Raw genomic sequence first — 21,646 nt, forward strand, 5'->3', positions numbered from 1 at the left:
GATATTTACAGCAGAAATTCAGCGACTGCGACCTGGTAAAGCTACTCAGACACACCCTTCGTCTTTAGTTTTAGCTTTAAATGCGTTTAAACCTGATTTTTGTTCCACACAAGTTTCACCTTCTGAAAGAAACAATCCCAGAGCTAAAGCTAAGGTCCCCATCTTGTGGTCAAGCTAATGTCCCCATCTTGTGGTCAATGGCGGTTATGACACGTTTGAGGTTGAGGTTTCAGTCATTCAGTCTTCTGATGTGAAACCTACCGAGAAACAGAAACTACTGAGTCAGAACTGTTCACAGTGGTGGTGATGGGAACCAGACGTCCACCTCTAAAAGCACCTCACAGAAAGTTCCTACATGAGATGGTTATGAAGTCATTGCCTGGTGACTGAGACGCTGTTTTTATGAAGGAGGGATACATGCAGGGCGCGGTGGGGCAAAATAGTCCCCAAAGAAATCTTATTATTTCAGATTTTCCATCATCAACATTCCATATAAAGCTCGGAAGACTCGTGAACGTTCTCTGGTGGTTCTGTGTTGTAGTCATGGCGACCCCTGGTTCCCATCACCACCACTGTAATGACGTCTGAGTCTGGAGGTCTGACCTGAAAACACCACTGCAAGCGGTTCTAAAGTGCAGATAGACACAGCGGAGAAAACCTCTCAGTTGGCTTTTCCCCAGAAACGAAACTCAGCCGGCGAATGGAGGAGGAGTTTCGCTTTCAGCTCAGACTCCTGAGCATCAGTAGCGCCTTCCAAAGCACTACCAGTACCACCTTCACCGCCAGAGGAGAGAAGCTCGGGCTCCGAAGAGGCTGATCTGTCAGAAGCTGAGAAGATGGGCTCCACGCTGAATGAGCAGTACGAGCAGAAGGTGCGGCCGTGCATTGACCTGATCGACTCTCTGCGCTCTCTGGGGGTGGAGAAGGACCTGGCTCTGCCCGCCATCGCCGTGATAGGAGACCAGAGCTCCGGGAAGAGCTCCGTGCTGGAGGCGCTCAGCGGGGTGGCCTTACCGAGGGGCAGCGGTGAGTCAGTGACCCGCATCGTTTCTCTGGCGCTTTATATTAGACTTCTTTGAAACCTAGTTGAAGTTTTTAAACTTTAATTTTTACCCCCAAAATGTAGACATCCAAAAATAACTCCAGAACAGTGGAGCCATAAAGACATTTAGAACCCAAAAATACATGAGAGTTTTCTCTTTGAGTGTTGGTTCCTCTCAGTGGTTCCTCCTCATGTTCTTAGAGAGTTTTCTCTTTGAGTCTTGGTTCCTCTCAGTGGTTCTTCCTCACGTTCTTAGAGTTTTCACATTGATTCTTGGTTTTTCTTCGTGTGCACCTCCCATAAGCCTCCTAGCATGGCCCTTCGCATGGTCATGCCTAACTAGCTCTGGGTGAAAAATTCACGAATGGTTTCTGTAAAAACATCTATCTCACTTTAAAGTTCACTGTCAGAATTCAGCAACTGCCTTCGCTACAGATGCAGTACAAAGAGAAACGTTGAAAATTGAGCGTATAAATGAAGGTTTGGGAATGAAACTCATTCTAACTTCATGCTTCCCTTTCAAAACAGGTATTGTGACACGATGTCCGCTGGAGCTGAAGATGAAGAGGAGCAAGGAGGAGGACAGCTGGTACGGCAAGATCAGCTATCAGGGTCATGAGGAGGAGCTTGATGATCCAGTAGAGGTGGAGAAAAAGATCAGAGAAGGTACCATTTCTTGAGTGGAAGGAATACTTCCCAAAACATTATCTGTCAATGAAAACAGACAGGCACGAGGAAGTATGACAACATTAAACCACTAGCTTAGATAAAAATCAGTACATCAGCTTTCTCCTCCACATTCAAATATAGTTGATCAGCCACGTTCAGCGTCTCAAGTTTGCTTCTTTAGTTTTGGACTAGAGCTTCAAGGCTATGGAGCTCGAAATGGAAATGGCTGCCAAGCAGCATGGATAAAATGTCATGCAGCTGCCTCAGACCATGTTGAGTAATCCCAAATAGACTTGGATATGGTTACTGACACTGATTGGCAGACTGTTATCCATAAACATGGACAAAAGTATGTAACATGGATAAAAACTTCAGTAGGAGGTATCAGTTTTGTCCATATTTATGGGAAATCCCTTGCCCCTACCACTTAGCCCTACCCCGCCGTTTTGCACGTTCACGTCTAGGGGTAGGGTGTCCTGATTCTTGTTGAGGTAGAGGGGTGGGATGAAGTGTTGGGGCTACATGGCCCTCTAAACGAAGGTTTTTCAGAGACTCCAAACAGAGTGATATGAGAAAAAAAGAAAAACTGGCAATATATTATGAACCTTTCCTTCATAACAAGCATAAAAACTACTAAAAGTATGCTGATGTCTCAGTAGCTTGCTAGATAAATTTCCCATTCTACCTTAAATGGTGCAGCAGTTACATTCTGGTGCCTGAGGCATCAAAACTGCTGCTCCATTTAAGGTGCAATGGAAAAATCGAACGAGAAGCTGGCAAATATCTGACTACAGCTTTGTATCACCAATGAATTAGGGGTGGGTGATAATAAATAATTGCCCCCCTCTTTGAAGGCCTAAGATGCCCTCAATGTAACTAAAACCCAGCAGACAGGAGCTGAATTTTCCTCTCCTTTGCTGTCACTGCAGACCGGCAGGGTTGCATACAGAGCAGCGCTAGTAGCTGTTAATGAAGTGATGCTCTTTTTATTTGAGGGTCCCATTTCAGAGGGAAGATTTCAACCACTAGCCCTTGTAACTCAGTTGTAAGGGGCAAGGAGACACTCAAAAACAAGGGAAAGGAGTAGAAATAAGAAATAGGATTGGGCCTTAGTTTCCAATTATTGCCCTCAAAAAATCGCCAGGACAGTAAAGTAAAAGATACTAAGCGTACTCAATCAACCTGCCTGCTCTTTCAGCTCAGGACGAAATGGCTGGGGTTGGAGTGGGCATCAGTGATGACCTCATCAGCCTGGAGATCACCTCGGCTGACGTCCCTGACCTCACACTCATCGACCTGCCCGGGATCGCCCGCGTGGCCGTCAAGGGACAGCCAGAGGACATCGGAGACCAGGTATTGTTGGGATAGAGTCCTAAAAGGGCAGTAGTTCTTTCATGACCACCTCCTTGTTTCTATGCTCATTGTCCATCTTATCAGCTCTACTTACTGTATAGCTGCACTCTGTAGTTCTACAGTTACAGACTGTAGTCCATCTGTTTCTCTGATACTCTGTTACCCTGTTCTTCAGTGGTCAGGACCCCCATGGACCCTCACAGAGCAGGGAATATTTGGGTGTTGGATCATTCTCAGCACTGCAGTAACACTGATGTGGTGGTGGTGGTGGTGGTGTGTTAGTATGTGTTGTGCTGGTCTGAGTGGATCAGACACAGCAGTGCTGCTGGAGTTTTTAAACACCTCAGTGTCTCTGCTGGACAGAGAATAGTCCACCAACCAAACATATCCAGCCAACAGCATCCTGTGGGCAGCGTCCTGTGACCACTGATGAAGGACTAGAGGATGACCAACACAAACTGTGCAGCAGCAGATGAGCTGTCGTCTCTGACTTTACATCTATAAGGTGGACTGAGAAGGTAGGAGTGTCTAATAGAGTGGACAGTGAGTGGACACAGTGTTTAAAAAACCCAGCAGCACTGCTGTGTCTGATCCACTCAGACCAGCACAACACACACTAACACATCACCACCACGTCAGTGTTACTGCAGTGCTGAGAATGATCCACCACCCAAATAGCACCTGCTCTGTGAGGGTCCATGGGGGTCCTGACCACTGAAGAACAGGGTAACAAAGTATCAGAGAAACAGATGGACTACAGTCTGTAACTGTAGAACTACAGAGTGCAGCTATACAGTAAGTGGAGCTGATCAAGTGGACAATCAGCGTAGAAACAAGGAGGTGGTCATGATGTTCTGCCTGAATGGTGTATTTTAATTTCACATTTAGATCCTTCTTTTTTATTTTAGGTTAAATTTTGTTCTTTTGTGTTGGTTCAGCCCCTGGTCTGCTTCACTGTTGCTCACACGTCTCATTTAGCTTTAAGATTTTATTTCTGGGATCAAAACGCGTCTAAGCTGCAGGCCATTATGGAGAATGGCTCCCACCCACTCTACGACACAGTGATGAGACACAAGAGCTCATTCAGCTCAAGACTCACTCTACCGAAATGACCACAGAGTGCCACAGGAGGTCATTCTTACCTGTGGCCATCAAACTCTATAACTCCTCCCTCAGTGTGTGATTCACAAACTCAATACGAAACTGTTCATATGTGCAATAATAACAATTGTGTGTGCAAAAACTCAGAGGAACACTAACTAATTTAAATAATTTAAATAATTGTAACTGCTTTATACCTGAGGTTTCATATTACTATCACAATCACCACCACCATACTATATTCATAAGTACTTAAATCTGGTGTACATACTGTAAATATCTCTCTCTCACTCTCTCTCTCTATATATATATATATATTTTTTTTTTGTCTTAAATTATTAGTGTTTATAAGTGTTTATTTTTACATAAGTGGCTGCAACTGTAACAACTGCAATTTCCACCTGGGATCAATAAAGGAATCGGAATCTGAATCTGAAAAGATCCAAATTTATTTACCCAGATTTTTTATACTGAACTGAAGAAGTGAAGGTTCTTCAAGATGAACTCTGTTGTGTGAAAAGTACTTTTGATTATTTCAAAACATTTATGTTTATTGAAACACAGCACCCCAAGGACAAAGTCAAGGCGCCTTTGTTTAACTTTCCTTTCTCTAAATAGTCGTTCTGTACGACCGGTTTTTCAAGAACTGTAACGTGAACCCTCCTACATTTAACATTCATATCTAATGTCCTCCATGTACGACCACACTAAAAAGTGGCCAGTTAGTGAAAGTACAAGTTAGGTGTTTCATCTAAAGTGGCCAGTGAGTGGAAGTACAAGTTATAAAGTGGCCAGTGAATAGAAGTACAGTTTTTTGGTTTTGGTTTTATTAGATCTTAACAAGGAGTTGCTCATAATGTTCTGCCTGATTGGTGTATTTTAATTCCACATTTAGATCCTTCTTTTTTATTTTGGGTTAAATTTTGTTCTTTTGTGTTGGTTCAGCCCCTGGTCTGCTTCACTGTTGCTCACACGTCTCATTTAGCTTTAACCTTTTATTTCTGGGATCAAAAGATCCAAATTTATTTACCCAGATTTTTATACTGAACTGAAGAAGTGAAGGTTCTTCAAGATGAACTCTGTTGTGTGAAAAGTACTTTTGATGATTTCAAAACATTTATGTGTATTGAAACACAGCACCCCAACGACAAAGTCAGACCGGTTTTTCAAGAACTGTAACGTGAACCCTCCTACATTTAACATTCATATCTAATGTCCTCCATTTGCTGTCCTGTAGCACTTCAACCAAGTGTATTTCTGTACATTTTAATACCAAACTGTTTATTGATTACCACAAAATGTTGGAATATTGTTCTTTTATCGTGTTTGCATAAAAACACTTAGCGGCCAGTTAATTACAAACATCTACAGCCCTGTTTCCAAAAAAGTTGGGACACTGTGCAAAATGTAAATAAGAACAAAATTCAAGGATGTACAAATCATTTAAACCCTATATTTAATTGGAAATAATACAAACACAACTTATCACCACATCATGTTTTATGTTTTTTTTTATATGCCCCGTTTGAATTTGCAATGGATTTCAAAGAAGTTGGGACGGGGAAATGGGGCTGTACCTTGTCGCTCCACCTCGATGGTGTACAGTTAGACTGTAAAAGAGCATATCTGTTGAAGCACAATTTGTTTATCATCTAGCCCTTCATCCTTGGTCAGAGTTTGACCACAGAGACCACACTAAAAAGTGGCCAGTTATTGAAAGCACATGATGCATGTTTCCAATAAAGTGGCCAGTCATTGGAAGTACAAGTTATGAAGTGGCCAGTGAGTGGCCAGTGAGTGGAAGTACAAGTTATAAAGTGGCCAGTGAATAGAAGTACAGTTTTTTGGTTTTGGTTTTATTAGATCTTAACGCAGCTTTTGATACTGTTGACCACAAGATTTTAATCTAACGTCTTGAATGCAGGGTCAGCCTCCCGGGCAATTTTAGAATGGTTTAAATCATATTTATGTAATAGGCAGTTCATAATTTCGCTTGGAAATCATCAAAAGTATATTTGCTATTTCTTGTGGAGTCCCTCAAGGTCTTGCTTTTCTCTTTGTACACGCTACCTGTAGGTGATGTCATTAGGAAGCAGAGTGTAAATATTTGCTCTGCTGACGACACCCAGCTATACATTTCTGCTCCTTCTGAAGATCAAGACTTTGACAGACTGACCAGCTGTGTGTCAGATATTTCTCAGTGGATGTTGCAAATTTTTCTGCAATTAAATCATGAAAAATTTATGAGAAACTTGTTTCTTTAGCCTCATATACCAAACCTCTGTGTGATCTCTGACTCTGAGCTCTGTTTTATCTGCATGTAAACACAGTCACTAAAGTAGCTTTTATCATTTGAGAAATATCACGCAGCTCTATAACTTTTATAACTTTAGCATTTAATTAAACTCTACATCTTGTGGCTTTTGTCTTCAAATTTGATCTTTCTTCATTTTCTTCTGATAAATAATAAATACTATAAATACTTTTTTAACTTTATTAATAAATACTAATTCTAATAAATACTAATGTTTTAACACTTGTCTGAAAAGCACTTTGTGCTGCCACTGGCATGAAAAGTGATATATAAATAAAATTATTAATAATAATAATAATAAAGTAAGTGTTTCTAATAAAGTGGCCATTGAGTGGAAGCACAAAGTAGGTGTTTCTAATAAAGTGGCCAGTGAGTGGAAGCACAAAGTAGGTGTTTCTAATAAAGTGGCCAGTGAGTGTACATACATGACAATTTTCTTAATCTGTATTGATTCATTTGTATATGGATGTTACATAAATGCTGCATGTTTCTTTCAGATTAAGCGGCTGATCCGAAAGTTCATCACAAAACAAGAAACAATTAGCTTGGTGGTGGTGCCATGTAACGTTGACATAGCGACCACCGAAGCCTTGAAGATGGCTCAAGTAGAAGACCCAAACGGCGAGAGAACTCTAGGTCTGTACATTTATTGTCAGTAGAATAAGTTATTGTTGCTATTATATATACTTTAATACACCAAAGGTCCAAAGGTTCAGCTGCATTACGGTGCTCTCGCTGCTGGCACAGGAGCTCAAATCCATACCCAGCTTGTATAATCTCCATAGGACAGCACTGACAATAAACCAGGATGCTCTGGAGCAGCCGCATACGAGCCTAAGGTCACCATGTCCAATGAACCTCCCCAGCACTGGGCTGTGGAGCAGTGGAACTGCGTTCTCTAGAGTGATGGAGCACCAACCAATACTTTGATGATTTGGAGTGGTGTTTGTTATCCACCCGCTTCTGAGTTCAATCAAATCCTCACAGCAATGTTTGAACATTTAGTGTAAAGCTTTCCCTGAAGAACAGAGACAGTTGCTGCAGCAGTGTGGGACCAACTCCTTTTTAATACTCTTATTAAATCTTAGTATAGTATGTAGCATCTTATAGGAGTTTCTGTAACAATACATAGAGCTAAAGGGGCTTTTAACAACAATTCAGAAGTGTGAGATGAATATAAAACCAGTGTGATTGGAGATAAATGAAAATGATTCTGTGTAAAGGGTCTAAATATGTAGTCAGTGCTCTACAGCAGGGTTTCATAGAATGAAGCAAAGCCTGTTAGATAGCTGTGTTTGTGTATTGAGTGTGTTAATTCTAACAAATGAACTGTTTCACAGGGATCCTAACGAAGCCGGACCTGGTGGACAAGGGCACGGAGGAGACAGTGGTGGACATTGTTCACAATGAAATCATTAACCTTACCAAAGGCTACATGATCGTCCGGTGCAGAGGCCAGAAGGAGATAATGGACCGGCTTTCTCTGACTGACGCCATGGAGAAGGAGAAGGCCTTCTTTAAAGACCACGCTCAGTTCAGGTGCTGCTAAAGTGTTCAATGGACATTTTGCCTTAGTCCTTTATTATAGCCCATTGTGAAAGGCCACGGGGCAGTCGTAGGCTGGAGGTTAGGGAAGGTTGCCGGTTCAATCCCCTGGCCTGACAGTATGTGACTGAAGTGCCCTTGAGCAAGGCACTTAAGCCCCAACAGCTCCTCAGCTGCTGTGGATAGGGCTGCCCAGTGCTCTGGGCAAGTGTGCTCACTTGCCACTAGTGTTTGTGTATTCACTAGTGTATATGTGGTGTTTCACTGCATGGATGACTTAAATGCAGAGGCTAAATGTCTAAATTTTACTATGACTGGGATTATTTTATTGAAACCTTTCAAATAAAAAACATGAACAAAATTCAGGCTTTGCTGTTTTTACCCATGTGACATGAGCTTATAGATAACAGTATGTTATACAGTCTCCAAAACCACGTAAGGAACTTCAGATCTCCAGAAGGAGGGTTGGTGACCAGTGGTTAAAGGCCATCCTAAATCTTTTTAGGATCACTGGGGTGCTCCACTCCACCTTGGAGAGTTTAGATCTAACACACTTGCCTGTAGTATTACCATGACCCTGAAGGTTCATTTCCTGGAACTGGCCAAATGTAGGGTCTGGAGTATCACCAAAACCAGCATTGGGCATCCCTACTCTGTAAACTGTAACTTAGAGGTTTCTTAACAAATGTGATCTATCAATAAGTGATCTAAGACCAAACTACAATCTCAGCTCTTGTTGTACATTGAATTTCTGAAAAGACTTGAACTGCCTCTTTGTTGAAATGTGTAGACGAATTTAAAGTGTGGTCAATGTTTTCCACAGCAAGCTGTACGATGAAGGAAAAGCCACCATTCCCAAACTAGCTGAGAAACTCACGCTCGAGCTGGTCAATCACATCGAGGTGAAAAAAAAAACATACTGATTTTGCATAGTAGGTTTCAGCAAAGCTAAATTAACCTGATTCCTGGTAAAAGACCTCTGGATATTCATTTTTGTGTAACTTAATCCTCAGTATTAGGCAGCTTTGTCACTCATTTTCAGATCTGCTATGATTTCTTCATTTTTATTTATAGCCTCCTAATGCCCTACTGATTATTTGTAAGTTGCACTTGAGTAACATATTAGAAACATTTTATGCATTTTATCTGCAACCAATTTAGTTTTGTATTGTTATAGAAGACGACACCAAACTTTCTGACCAGTTGTGTTGATTCGTAACATTGTATATCTGTTAGTAATGTATAAGTGTATATGTCTCCATCTGTAATAATAGACATACATATACATTGTTTAGAAATCCCTGCCACGGTTGGAGGAGCAGATCGAGGCAAAGCTTGCTGAGACCCAGGCGGAGCTGGAAAGGTATGGCGATGGACCGCCCACTGAACCAGCAGAGCGCATCTACTTTCTGATTGATGTAAGTTCAGTTGTTTATATTTTCACAAAAAGCAACAGTAACTTAAAATAATACAAACCTGGTTCATCTGAAAACTGCACAAAAACACAATATTTAATGTTTAACCTTATAAACTGTATTGTGTTGTGTATATACTCCAAGTGTGGTGCCTGCAGCATGTTCCAAAAAAGTTGGGGCAGGAGCATGTTCACCTTTCCTTTTAACAACACAGTAATCAGATTGAAGACACTGAAGATACACACTAATCCAATTTTTAAAAAAGCTGAATTCTATGACACAAGTTTTCACCAGCTTGGCAATAAGCATGGACGTCCCTGAAAAAGATGCCGTCTAGAAGGCAGTTTATGTTGCTCCAGAATGTGTGTATTATCTTCTTGATGCTTTCACAGATGTGCAAGGTACCCACTAATACCGCCCCATACTACATCCACTGGTAACAACCTGAATGGTCCTCTTATTCTGTCATTTGGAGAACACAATGTCCATTATTTTCACAAACAGTCTAGGCTTAGTTTCCTAAAAGCATTTCATAATCTGATGGAGAGAGAGTGTTCGGTGTAATACTGAATCTACCGTTTAAGAATAATCTTTGTGCTAAAATGCTTTCGGGAAACCCAGCTCTGCAAGGTTGACAAGGTCAGACTGCAATACACATCTGTCCATTTTAGATGAGCTCAGGCGCTGACTCAGCAATATTTCTGGACGTAGTTGATATATGACCTCCACTGTGTGTTGTATAGCCTTAACTTGTGCTTGTGGATGCAGGGAAGGGGAATTGACTGTTTTTATTGACAACAGTTTGGCAAAGTATTCCCAAACCCAAGTGGTGGTATCTATTTCTAAGAAATGGAAGATCACGGAGATTCCCTGAATGTTTTATGCTGTTGTGCACAGTAGAGGATCAAATACCTGAAGTCTTTGTAATCATCTATTGAGAAACATTCTTAAACAGTTGAATTATTCATTGACATGAACCCCTCCTTGCTTTTCACCTGTTTAGAATGCTTTTAAAATATTTCACAGTGTTTCTAGTCTTAAATAGCGCCTGTCCCAACTTTGTTGGAATGTGTTGAAGGTATCAGCTTTAGAACAAGTTCACTGAAGTGGCAAAGTTGTTAAAACATTACATTTCTTGTATTTGTACTGCTTACGTGTAATTATAGGTCAAGCTGGATTTACAGATCACTGTATTTTGTTGTTATTTGCATGTGTTTTTAAAAATATTTTCAGTATATTTACACAATACTAACATTTTCATAACCATCCCAACCCTGGCTGTCCACATCATCTGCAGTGTCTCGCCCACTAATGTGGCATGAATTTGATGTAATTTGACAGTATTTGATCAGCTTTTGAGCTTTTATTGTGGCATCTGCTAGAAAGTCACAGCGTTCAATCAGGATGCTCTCAGCCTGACCATTGGAGAGGAGCTGAAGACCACCCCGCACCTCAACATCTTCTCAAAACTCAGGATGAAATTTGCGAGCTGGAAGGAACAGCTGGATGACTCAGGCGAGACCTGTGAGTGTTACATATTCCTGCGTAGATGTACACATACAGCACTAAGGGTAACTCGGAGTACTACGCACTATGATACCATTACACTGTATTTCACGCCGAGTGATATACTGCCATATTGACATTTTGTCTTTAATTTCAACAAGATCAGGATAAGAAAGAACCATGGGGTGAGTTGAGGTGGAAAGACATTGTGTTGCCCAGGGGATGGCCCTGTTGGTGCAACCAACCCCTGGGCAACACAATGACTGCATAGCCACCTCATTCCACCTCACGTCACCCCATGGGAAGTTGGGTGTAACTTAAAGACTAGTTGCAACAACCGGTTTTAAACTGAATTTTCACTAAAACTGGGTGGAACTTTCCAGTCTAGCTGAATAGATATTTTGTCCCAGGTTTAATCTCTAAGAAGAATCTCCACAAGCTCAGGATAAGAAAGAAATCTTGGGATAAATTAGAGTGGAATGAGGTGGCTGTGCATTCATTTTGGCCCTGTTGGTGCAGCAACCCCTGGGTAACACAATGAATAGCCACATCATTCCACTTCACCACACCTCGTGGGATGTCAGGTGTAACTAGGTCTGCGTATAGTTTTAAGACTGTTGGATCAACCGGTTTTAAACTGAATTTTCATGAATACTGGGTGGAACTTCAAGGCCTAGCTGGGAGCAGCCGTAAAGTCTAAGCAAGTTCACGTTGCCCACACAGAGAGGGATGAGTCAAGATGGTGAGGGTCACAAGCCCCGTGAGCTTTTTTTTTTTGCAGTGACCGACTTGGCAGACAAGACCATCTTAGTTAAGACCTCTTGGGGCAGCTAGCCTCTAGGAACAAGCCCCAACAAGTCAAAAGATTTTGGTAACACTGAGCTAAACCACTGGCTTCTGACCTGTACTGCCGTTTTCAAGTAGGCTGAACCCACGTAGCTAATAGCTACAATGAAGTACTAACTTTCCCGTAACTATGAGGAATCTGCTATGCATCAACCTCAGAATGGGAAACACTGAAACTCATTATCATCAGCTTATCCTTCAGGGGCGCAGTGGGTGCTGAAACCTGTCCCAGTGCTCATTGGGAGGAAGGGAGGAAAGCACTGGACAGGTAACACTGAAACGGTGGCACACAAAATTTAAAACCCATAATAGAAAAGCCCTTTGTGTTCATGCTTCCAGTCCACGGTCTTTTGATAGTCTTGGAAGACAATTTTTGTCTGGCACAAACTTTTATCCCATTCCGAGGTTAAATGTTCAGCACTGGTTAGTTGTAAGATCCAATTTTATGCGGAAACTGCATACTAGCCATGTTTTCATGAGATATCCATTTAAACGCCTGTATCTGATTCCATTCCCTATTGGAAAGTTTAAGTCCGTTCTGCTTGCGCGTTGCGTCACAGTGAGAGTTTATACCGTTCGACACGGCGGAGCAGAAACTGGTCTGCAGAGGAGACGAAGTTCATGCTCTGATCTTTAAAAGACGGCGGTGGGACGGACGTCCAGCTTATGTGTCTCAGAACACGACGTCTTCCTCTCGGCCTTCTTTAATAAGGACAGTCTGACGTCATTTTAAAGCAATTAAAAACACAAGCACTTCTCACTGCTGCTCATCTCACTGTGACTGGGCTCAAGTGATGCTGGTTGTCATGGTAACGTCTACACAAAGTGGTACTCAAAGAATGGGCATAATTTGGATCGAATTACTTCTAGTATAAATGTAAACAGAGATTTTCTATCAGACTATTGAGTAGAGTGAGAATTAACACTTCAGTCTTAATATATAATAGGAATGAATTCAACCAGATTGCCAAAAATCTGTGCATGTAAACACAGCCAGCGAGAAGAATGTCTGATGCACAGCTTAGAAAGGCTCCGGTGTGATTGCTCAAACAACAACAGTGTGGAAACTTTGCTCATTGAGGTCAGCTATATGATGACGATCACATTCATATATCCACTACAATGACCACTGTGTCTCCAACACTGACTGCTCTTTGTTCTAGTTAACAAGCGGATTGAGAAGGAAGTCAATGCATATGAGGAGAAGTACCGAGGCAGAGAACTCCCAGGCTTTATCAACTACAAGACCTTTGAGGTGATGGTAAAGGAACAGATCAAGAAGCTGGAAGAGCCTGCGATTAGGAAATTGAAGGAGGTCTCAGGTATACTGTACATTCGAAAACATATATATAGCATATTTACTTTTTGGAACCACTTGTCAGATTAATAGTTTCTGTTGTTTTATATACAATAATAACTCCTGTAATGTAGATTCAAGCAGGCAAACAGGAGCTTAAGACTGGGAAAAATTTACAAAGTGATAAACCAAATACTGCATTTGTATCCATTTGGTTTTAGATTTAATCACATTTTTCAAAATTCTAGGTGTTAATTTTACTATAACCTTATTTGTGTACAGCTCTGTTATAGAAATATTAAAAGCGTTAATGTTTTTACAATGTCGATGGGAAGTTTTGCAGGACTAAAATATTAGAAATATTTTAATAAATTCACTGCACAGAGGTTGGTTTTGTTTTAATGAAAGCATTGATTCCAAATTTTTGAGCTTTATTGTACGTGTTAAGGTTTATACAAGTTCGTTCCAGCCAAACAATCTGATTGGCTGACGTTTCCGTTTTACGCCCGAATTACTACTTTTTTGAACAGCAACATGCCACCTCTGGTCGAACTGTTGATTGATGGAAGAATTTGCCAACATGAAAACCTAAATATGTTAGAAATAATATTAGCTTCACTTTTTTCCTGACTTTGGAGAACACTTGAAAAACTCACTGATCCACTCAGACCAGCGCAACACACACTGACACACCACCACCACATCAGTGTTACTGCAGTGCTGAGAATGACCCACCACCCAAATAGTACCTGCTCTGTGAGGGTCCATGGGGGTCCTGACAACTGAAGAACAGGGTAACAGAGTATCAGAGAAACAGATGGACTACAGTCTGTAACTGTAGAACTACAAAGTGCAGCTATACAGTAAGTGGAGTTCATAAGATGGACAATGAGCGCAGAAACAAGGAGGTGGTCAGAATGTCTGATTGCCTAATTTGCCTGATTGGTGTATGACTTTCTAATCTGTGGACCATACTTTATGCAGCTAGTAGTGTTAATGGACATCTTGTTTGGCTCCCTTCGTATCTTTAGATCTTATCAGAAAGAGCTTCATTGAGCTGGCTCAGAGCAGCTTTGCGGGCTTCCCCAACCTTCTCAAAACAGCGAAGGTAGGTTCTTATATTTATACTTCACAAAGAAACAAACAAAAGCTCACTACAAGTTTTAAACCAGGTGCAAACGGTGACTATTAGAGCTCAAGTTCAGGCCATAAATGTCAAAATGTGGAAAAAAGAACCCTCTTTGGCAAATTTGGACTGTTCTAGATTGAACACGGACATCTGAGGCTTGTAAAAGACATCGCTTGTTTTATTTCAAGCCTACAACAAACATATAAACATTGTCACTGTTGCGACAAACCGCATATCTTCAAAACGGTAGCTTTACAGGAAAAGGAAGGTGCATTTTAAATGGAAATCAATAGAACAAGATTTATGAAGCATTTCTATTTCTATTTGTACATTTGTCATGAAATTTCAGCACAATGTAAGGGGCAAATGGCACTTTCAAATTGTGCATTTCCAAAACAACATAAAAATGGAGAAACGCAGTTTTCGTCCAGCAAAGGCAATGTATATGACTTTATAGCAAGCTTACATTAGAGTCCTAACTGAAGTCCTCACTAATAGGGCAGCTGGTTTAGCTATATCTACCTAACCACATACAACAGAGAAAAAAATCTGATTAAACAACTTTTAGCTATTTCAAACCAATAACTTAACCACAAACTAAGGGGTAGTACCTCAGTAGAACAAGCATGATCATTAAAGAAAATTGCATATGTGTATTTTTCAGTTTAACAGAAATATTAAGGCTTTCCCTGAAAGCCTATAAGACCCTGAGGGTTCATCACTGGTTAAAAGATGCTTGTACTGTTTGCCTTTGATTTATCCCACCATAGTTTACTAGAGGACACTACAGTGTTATATGTTACTACACTGTTAGAAATGAAGGTTCTGTTCAGGTACATTTTTCATCATCAAGGTACAAACAACATAAATGTTCCCTCAAAGGTACAGTAGTGGGTTTAAGGTCTGATTGTGAACCTTAAATCAGTTTTTCCAGGTGAAAAGTTGGTATTTGTACCTTTTCATAACCAGATGTTTTAAAACAGAACAGAAGAATAAAAGCCTGGAGGCGAGGCGGGGTGTGGAGTCAGTACAGATTAGAACAGATCATTGCAGTAGATTATGGTATAATTATGTTCCCTGACTCAAGGTACTGAGATGAAGCCTTGAGGGGACAACCCCAGTGACAAGAGGAGAACTGCCCCAAAGACAGTTTGCTACCTTTTTATGAGAGTGTATACTGCTGTAGAAACATTATACAGGGGGATTCACTTGAAAGAGGCCCCAAATATTCTGTTGCAACTCCTGTTAGGATGAAGCAATCAGAACCAAAAAATACTTATCTTGACGGATGTGGAAGTGAATGCATTACATGCGATGCTGGAGGTGATCTCCGTTTTGAAGGGGTACGGGCGTCTGCACCCAGAAGTTGCAAGCAGAGGTTAGGCATCAAAAACGGTTGTCCGGCGTCTACCTCATCGCAGAGGCAGAGGCATCCCGGCTTGTTCGAAGCTCCACATCCTGAGGAGCTCATTGCACAATGTTTCGTTCAGATTGAGAGTTATTACAGAATATTCAGAGCCACTTTCAAGTGAATCTCCCTGTAAATGTAAAAAATTTTATAGAATATTAGTTTTATTAGACAGCACTACAGAAATCTTAGTTACTTACAGTATCACTAGACATTAGCAATACTGCTAGGGATATTGCTGCCTACTGTTCGTGGACATTCTAATATCTTCTGACTTCAGCAAACAGAAGAACATGTCTACACGCTAAAGTGTGTTTGATTTTTATCGTTCTAGACCTTGATTGATAACATCAAGCAGGAGAAAGAGACGGAGGCCGAGACGCTGCTGAGGACCCAGTTTAAGATGGAGCAGATCGTGTACACTCAGGACAGCATGTACAGCCAAAGCCTGAGTGCCATGAGGCATGAAGAAGAGGACGAAAATGAAGAATATGCCAAACCGTCCAGAATAAATGGCTTTGCTTCTGTGAGTTTGATCTCCAACACCGACAACCACGCCACCCTTCAGGAACTGATGCGGCACCTCAAGTCCTACTATAACGTAAGTGTTGGCTACAGAGGTAAAAGGCTAAAGTATGTTAATGACCTAGAAAAAGATCAGGACTTCCGGAACAGTAAAGCTGAAGCAGAAGAAGTGGACCTTCCAGCAGGATAATGATCCCAAACATGCAAGAAAAATCCATCATAGAATGTCTCAAAAGGAAGAAGGGTTGTGGAATGGTCAGAGGAGGGGGTGAACGTGGAAGAAACCCTTAAACCCCTAAAATATTGCTCAGTTGGAAGAGTTCGGCATGGTGGAGTGGGAAAAATTCTCCCAGTAAATGTCACAAATGTACAGTTGTTTCTGTCAGGGCTATACTTACTACTAGTTACAGAAGCCAGGGGTGTCCTTACTTCTTCAACAGACCAAAAAGAACAACTCAGTTAACTTAAGGATTGCAAAGTCTAATTTTTGTCCCAATATATGTTCATCTATACTCTTAAGTTTAAGATCAATCGCTGATATGTTTGCATATGTGGAAAAAGGGTGTAGTTACTTATTCACATGATTGTACACTACTTTTTAAACCTTTGTTCAAGGCGGTCATTCAGTATTATTCTAGATTATCCAGATTATTCTAGATTAAGGAAGTTCAGATATAGTACCCAGCAGTCACCAGGAGTATTGCGTTAAAATTTGTTGTTTTTTATAACGGGCATCGTAGTGTTCAAACGCATGTTGCGAGTTTCTTCAGAATCGTTTGCGTATTCACTGTTTTTATTTAAAATACTTCTCAGTTGAACTAAAACAATGTAAAAGAAAGGCACTGCGGTGATATTTAAGATTTCATAAAGCTCTTAATTGCTTCCTAAAGAATCGTTTTCGAGTCATTGTGAGGTCAGAGATTTATACCGGTACTAGTTGCATTAACAACTGCTGAAAGATGACAATTATACAACAATTAGTTGCGGCTGGTCAGCCTGAGTGGTTGAAAAGTACTGTTATTTCTGATAACAGTACTTAGCTCAGTATACTGGTATCGCTCTGCTAACCCAGATGATAAGGAACAATAACAAATGCTTGACTTGCAGCTTGAGCATTGGTCATATTCACAAGAGCGCAACATTTTTGGGTCGAATTCTGAACCTCAGTTCAGAATAACAAAAAAAAACTAAAGTTTTTGTAGCTGGCAGTTGTGACTACTGACTAAACTGTAATGATGGTGGAAATTTCCACATATACTTGAGACAGTGTGAGGGCTTCTTTGCTTGGTTTATAAAAAGCAAGAGAACTTGAGGTTGTGTGTTATGATGAACACCATCATGCCTGTGATGATCTACTGCGACATAATCACAGCTGTGACGTTCCTCACTGCGTAGCTCAAGTTGCTGGTCATTGACCGACCTGTGCTTGTCTGTCGTGTGTAGATCGTCAGTACGCGGCTGGCGGACCAGGTCCCGCTTGTGATGCGCTACCTGCTGCTGGAGGAGATGGCCAAGCAGCTGCAGAGGGACATGCTCCAGCTGATGCAGGACAAGGACTCCACCGACGAGCTTCTTAAAGAAGACTACGACATTGGCAGCAAGCGCGCCAACCTGCTGAGCCGCCAGAAACGCCTGATGCAAGCCCGCAGCTACCTCGTCAAGTTTTAGGATCCAGCCTACAAGTATGTCATGGTAAATGATGTAACTATGAGATGATTTGTCGTAAGCAAGAAATTAAATCTCTGTTTAGCGCATCATAACATCCAATCACCGCGGTTCCTATACAGGCTACAGAGTACTTAATGCATTTTGAAACATTTTCAGCGATCCAGGTTACAGATAAGGAAAAGACAGTGAGGTATGTACATATGTGAAGCACAGTCGAAAGAAAAAGCACAGTCGAAAGTCTAAAGCCACAGTAAGTGTGTTTACACGCAATTAATAATACGATAACTGCAGTAAATCAGAATTTCTCATATTTCTCTAATGCGATCAAGCATTTGTATGCTCGAGTAATCAGATAATGTAAAAACTAAGTCTATATGAGTCAGACAGTGATCAGATTTCTGCTTTACAACCAGCCAGTAAACTCACAGAAGATGTGACGTAAATGTCAAACTTGAAACGTAAAATTGCCACATCGAGCCATTTTACCTGAACACCAACACGCATCATCTAGAAGTTGAAGAATATTTAAATCCTTTATTTTGTCAAGCATATATTTGGTTTCAGCGTCACTCCAAAAGTGTTTGCTGCGTCTCGCGGTGACGCTGCTCTGTTTTCGCACATGCACAGACTGAGAAACCCGAAAGAAATCAGAGTAAGAGTTCACATGGGCTGAGAAATCTGATTACTGAGCTGCATTCCAGCTTTTTATCAGATTTCTAGATCAGAGTAGTGTTTACATGACCATTTGAATAATCAAAAACTTGATTACGATCGGTTTACTGAGTGCTTGTAAACACACTCTTAAAGGTGTGGTGGGAGAAGTGTTTGGTCCTTCACAAGCCAGAAACAGATTATCAGATAGATCTGAACACGTTCCAATCAAAAACTTGGTTGCTTTCAGTTATGCAGATGTTTAACATCCAGATACGGAACGCATTTAATGCCATGTGTAAACAGGGCTTGCTCAATACTTTCCACTTCAAATCTGTTTAGTCATTATTTTCTATAAGGACTTGTTTATTTGTTATTTTTTGCTAGTTTCTTTGTCATTTAAGGAGACTGATTTTTGACCTGGAATTATTGGTAACTCTTTATTTGGCTGGTCCACTTTAGATGCTTTGTAGATACACTGTATTTCCAAAGGTTTTCACTCACCCACCCAAATCATTGAATTCAGGTGTTCCAATCACTTCCATGGCCACAGGTGTATAAAGCCGAGCCCCTAGGCCTGCAGACTGCTTCTACAGACATTAGTGAAAGAATGGGTCACTCTCAGGAGCTCAGAGAATTCCAGCGTGGTACCGGGATCGGACGCCACCTGTGCAACAAGTCCAGTCGTGAAATTTCCTCACTACTAAATATTCCACAGTCAACTGTCAGTGGGATTAAAACAAAGTAGAACTGAATGAGAACGACAGTAACTCAGCCACGAAATGACAGAGCGGGGTCCAAACTTCATGTGGCCTTCAGATCAGCTCAAGAACAGCGTAGAGAGCTTCATGGAATGGGTTTCCATGGCCGAGTATCTGCATCCAAGCCTTACATCACCAACCGCAGTGCAAAGCGTGGAATGCAGTGGTGTAAAGCGCCACCACTGGACTCTAGAGCAGTGGAGACGTGTTCTCTGGAGTGGCCAATCACGCTTCTCCATTTGACAATCTAATGGACAAGTCTGGGTTTGGCAGTTGCCAGGAGACGGTACTTGTCTGACTGCATTGTCCCAAGTGTAAAGTTTGGTGGAGGGGGGATTATGGTGTGGGGTTGTTTTTCAGGAGTTGGGCTCGGCCCCATAGTTCCAGTGAAAGGAACTCTTAATGCTTCAGCACCAAGAGATTCTGGACAATTTCATGCTCCCAACTTTGTGGGAACAGTTTGGGGAATTTGGCCCCTTCCTGTTCCAACATGACTGCGCACCAGTGCACAAAGCAGGTCCATAAAGATGTGGATGAGCCAGTTTGGTGTGGAAGAACTTGACTGGCCTGCACAGAGTCCTGACCTCAACCCCATAGAACACCTTTGGGCTGAATTAGAGCGGAGACTGCGAGCCAGGCCTTCTCGTCCAACATCAGTGTCTGACGGCACAAATGCGCTTCTGGAAGAACGGTCAAACATTCCCATAAACACATTCCTAACCCTTGTGGAAAGCTTTCCCCGAAGAGCTGAAGCTGTTATAGCTGCAACGGGTGGGCCGGCATCATATTAAACCCTATGGATTAAGAATGGGACGTCACTCGAGTTCATATGCGTGTGAAGCCAGATGAGCGAATACTTTTGGCAATATAGTGTACTTAATTTACTCTCAAGTTACATTCAGCTAAATATTTAGTAAACTTGACCATAATTTTGTTTAACTCTAAACCTGGCCCTAATCCTAACCCTGACCTTAACCTCAACCCAAAACCTTAAACCTAAAACCCTAACCTCACCACTGTTTAGAATCTACAGATTATTAAAAATTTGAACATCTGTAGATAATTCATAGGGGACTATGGTGGACTGTCCAAATAAAGCAAGACCATGTAGTTAAGTATGAAATGTGCATGTATCTGAGTATATCATTTCATAATTGGTTACAGCTATTTTGAAGTGTTTGTTACTTAAATTCTTTTTTTTTTTTTTTTCTTTCAAGGAGAGAGAAGCCGGACAATCCTTTTTAAGGAGCTGAAGAAAGGGAATTCCTGAGAAGCTTCTCCGCAAGGCAGTTTAGGTTTTTGTTGTGCTACAAGATTTCCTCACCTTCATTGTAACCGTCTTTTTTTCTTATTTTTATTATCTCTGCTGTGAAATGTAAACGTTCTGTAAACGTTTTAGGAATAAATATTCACATTAGTCAACATCTTTGCATTTAATGCCCTCCATCACACTCTGGTAGACATCATCATAAATTACTAAACAATTGCTATCGTTATTCTGTTATTTATTTTTGTATAACACTCAAATTGGGTCCTAAGCATCTTGGGGTGAAAAAAGATCTAAAATCTAGCAAAGGAAGTCATTCCTAAACCACAGCAGCACGGTAGAAATCAACAAAGACAAGCTGGCTTTAAAGCACTGATCAGACCCTTCTGGGAACTATTTGGGCTTTGTCCTAATATCCAATGCACTAATGAGCTTGACTGACGGCTTTCGGTCCAGCACTTCCAGCCTTCTAATACATCAGTATTAGTAATGCTTCTTAGGTTAGCTGTCGCTTGGTTGTTAGCTTTCGCTCTGTAGTTTTCTCCAAGGCAGCTTTTTGGAAATGTATGAGCAGGACACCCAGGTCAGCCTTGTGATTACGCAACATCAGTACTGCCCAGTTTATATCCCAGGGGGAGTTTTGGCTAAAATATACTGAAGGACACCAGAACATTATTCATTTGACACACTTTGCAGTTGTACTTTAACATTAAAATGATCCTAATTACAAAAAAAGCACTTACATGCTTTGGAAATCTTTGCAACTCCATAAGGTACTCGCATAAAAAAAGATGGTTCTTCAAGGTTTTTTGGTAAAGACAATGGTTCTATAGAGAACCATGAACACTTTGAGAACATTTGCATGATTACAAGACGCACTGCATCATGAAAGGGTTCTTCAGAATGTGCTACAGATGGTTATTTATATGTGTGTGTGTGTGTTTATATAAAAAACCTTTTTGAAAATGGTTCTAGATAGTACCTATGATATTAAGCTTGTAACAATGAAGGAACCCTTTTCAAAAATGTCTATATAGAACCATCTACAGCACATTCTCCATCAATCTGAAGAACACTCACAATGTAAAGCACATATTAATTATGCAAAAAGTTCTTTGAGTGTTTATAGTTCTTTATAGAACCATTTTC

At 41.0% G+C, this 21,646-nt stretch overlaps 1 protein-coding gene across 2 annotated transcripts; it reads left to right on the forward strand.

Moving 5' to 3' along the window:
* Positions 1-562: 562 nt before the first annotated feature.
* mxa (myxovirus (influenza) resistance A) lies at positions 563-20,652 on the forward strand. Of its 2 annotated transcripts, none has more exons than XM_017719324.2 (13): positions 563-1,026; positions 1,571-1,708; positions 2,910-3,064; positions 6,977-7,115; positions 7,820-8,018; positions 8,848-8,926; positions 9,320-9,442; positions 10,822-10,963; positions 12,955-13,113; positions 14,120-14,196; positions 15,960-16,226; positions 17,594-17,842; positions 20,448-20,652. In XM_017719324.2, exons 1-12 carry the CDS (start codon positions 837-839, stop codon positions 17,816-17,818), a joined length of 1,893 nt encoding a protein of 630 aa, XP_017574813.1. In that variant the 5' UTR covers positions 563-836; the 3' UTR covers positions 17,819-17,842; positions 20,448-20,652. The 2 variants fall into 2 exon arrangements, with proteins under 2 accessions (XP_017574813.1, XP_017574812.1); XM_017719323.2 differs by having other exon boundaries at positions 17,594-17,832.
* The last annotated feature ends 994 nt before the right edge of the window (positions 20,653-21,646 follow it).

Source organism: Pygocentrus nattereri, chromosome 12 (assembly GCF_015220715.1).
Source record: "Pygocentrus nattereri isolate fPygNat1 chromosome 12, fPygNat1.pri, whole genome shotgun sequence".
Lineage (NCBI taxonomy): Eukaryota > Metazoa > Chordata > Actinopteri > Characiformes > Serrasalmidae > Pygocentrus > Pygocentrus nattereri.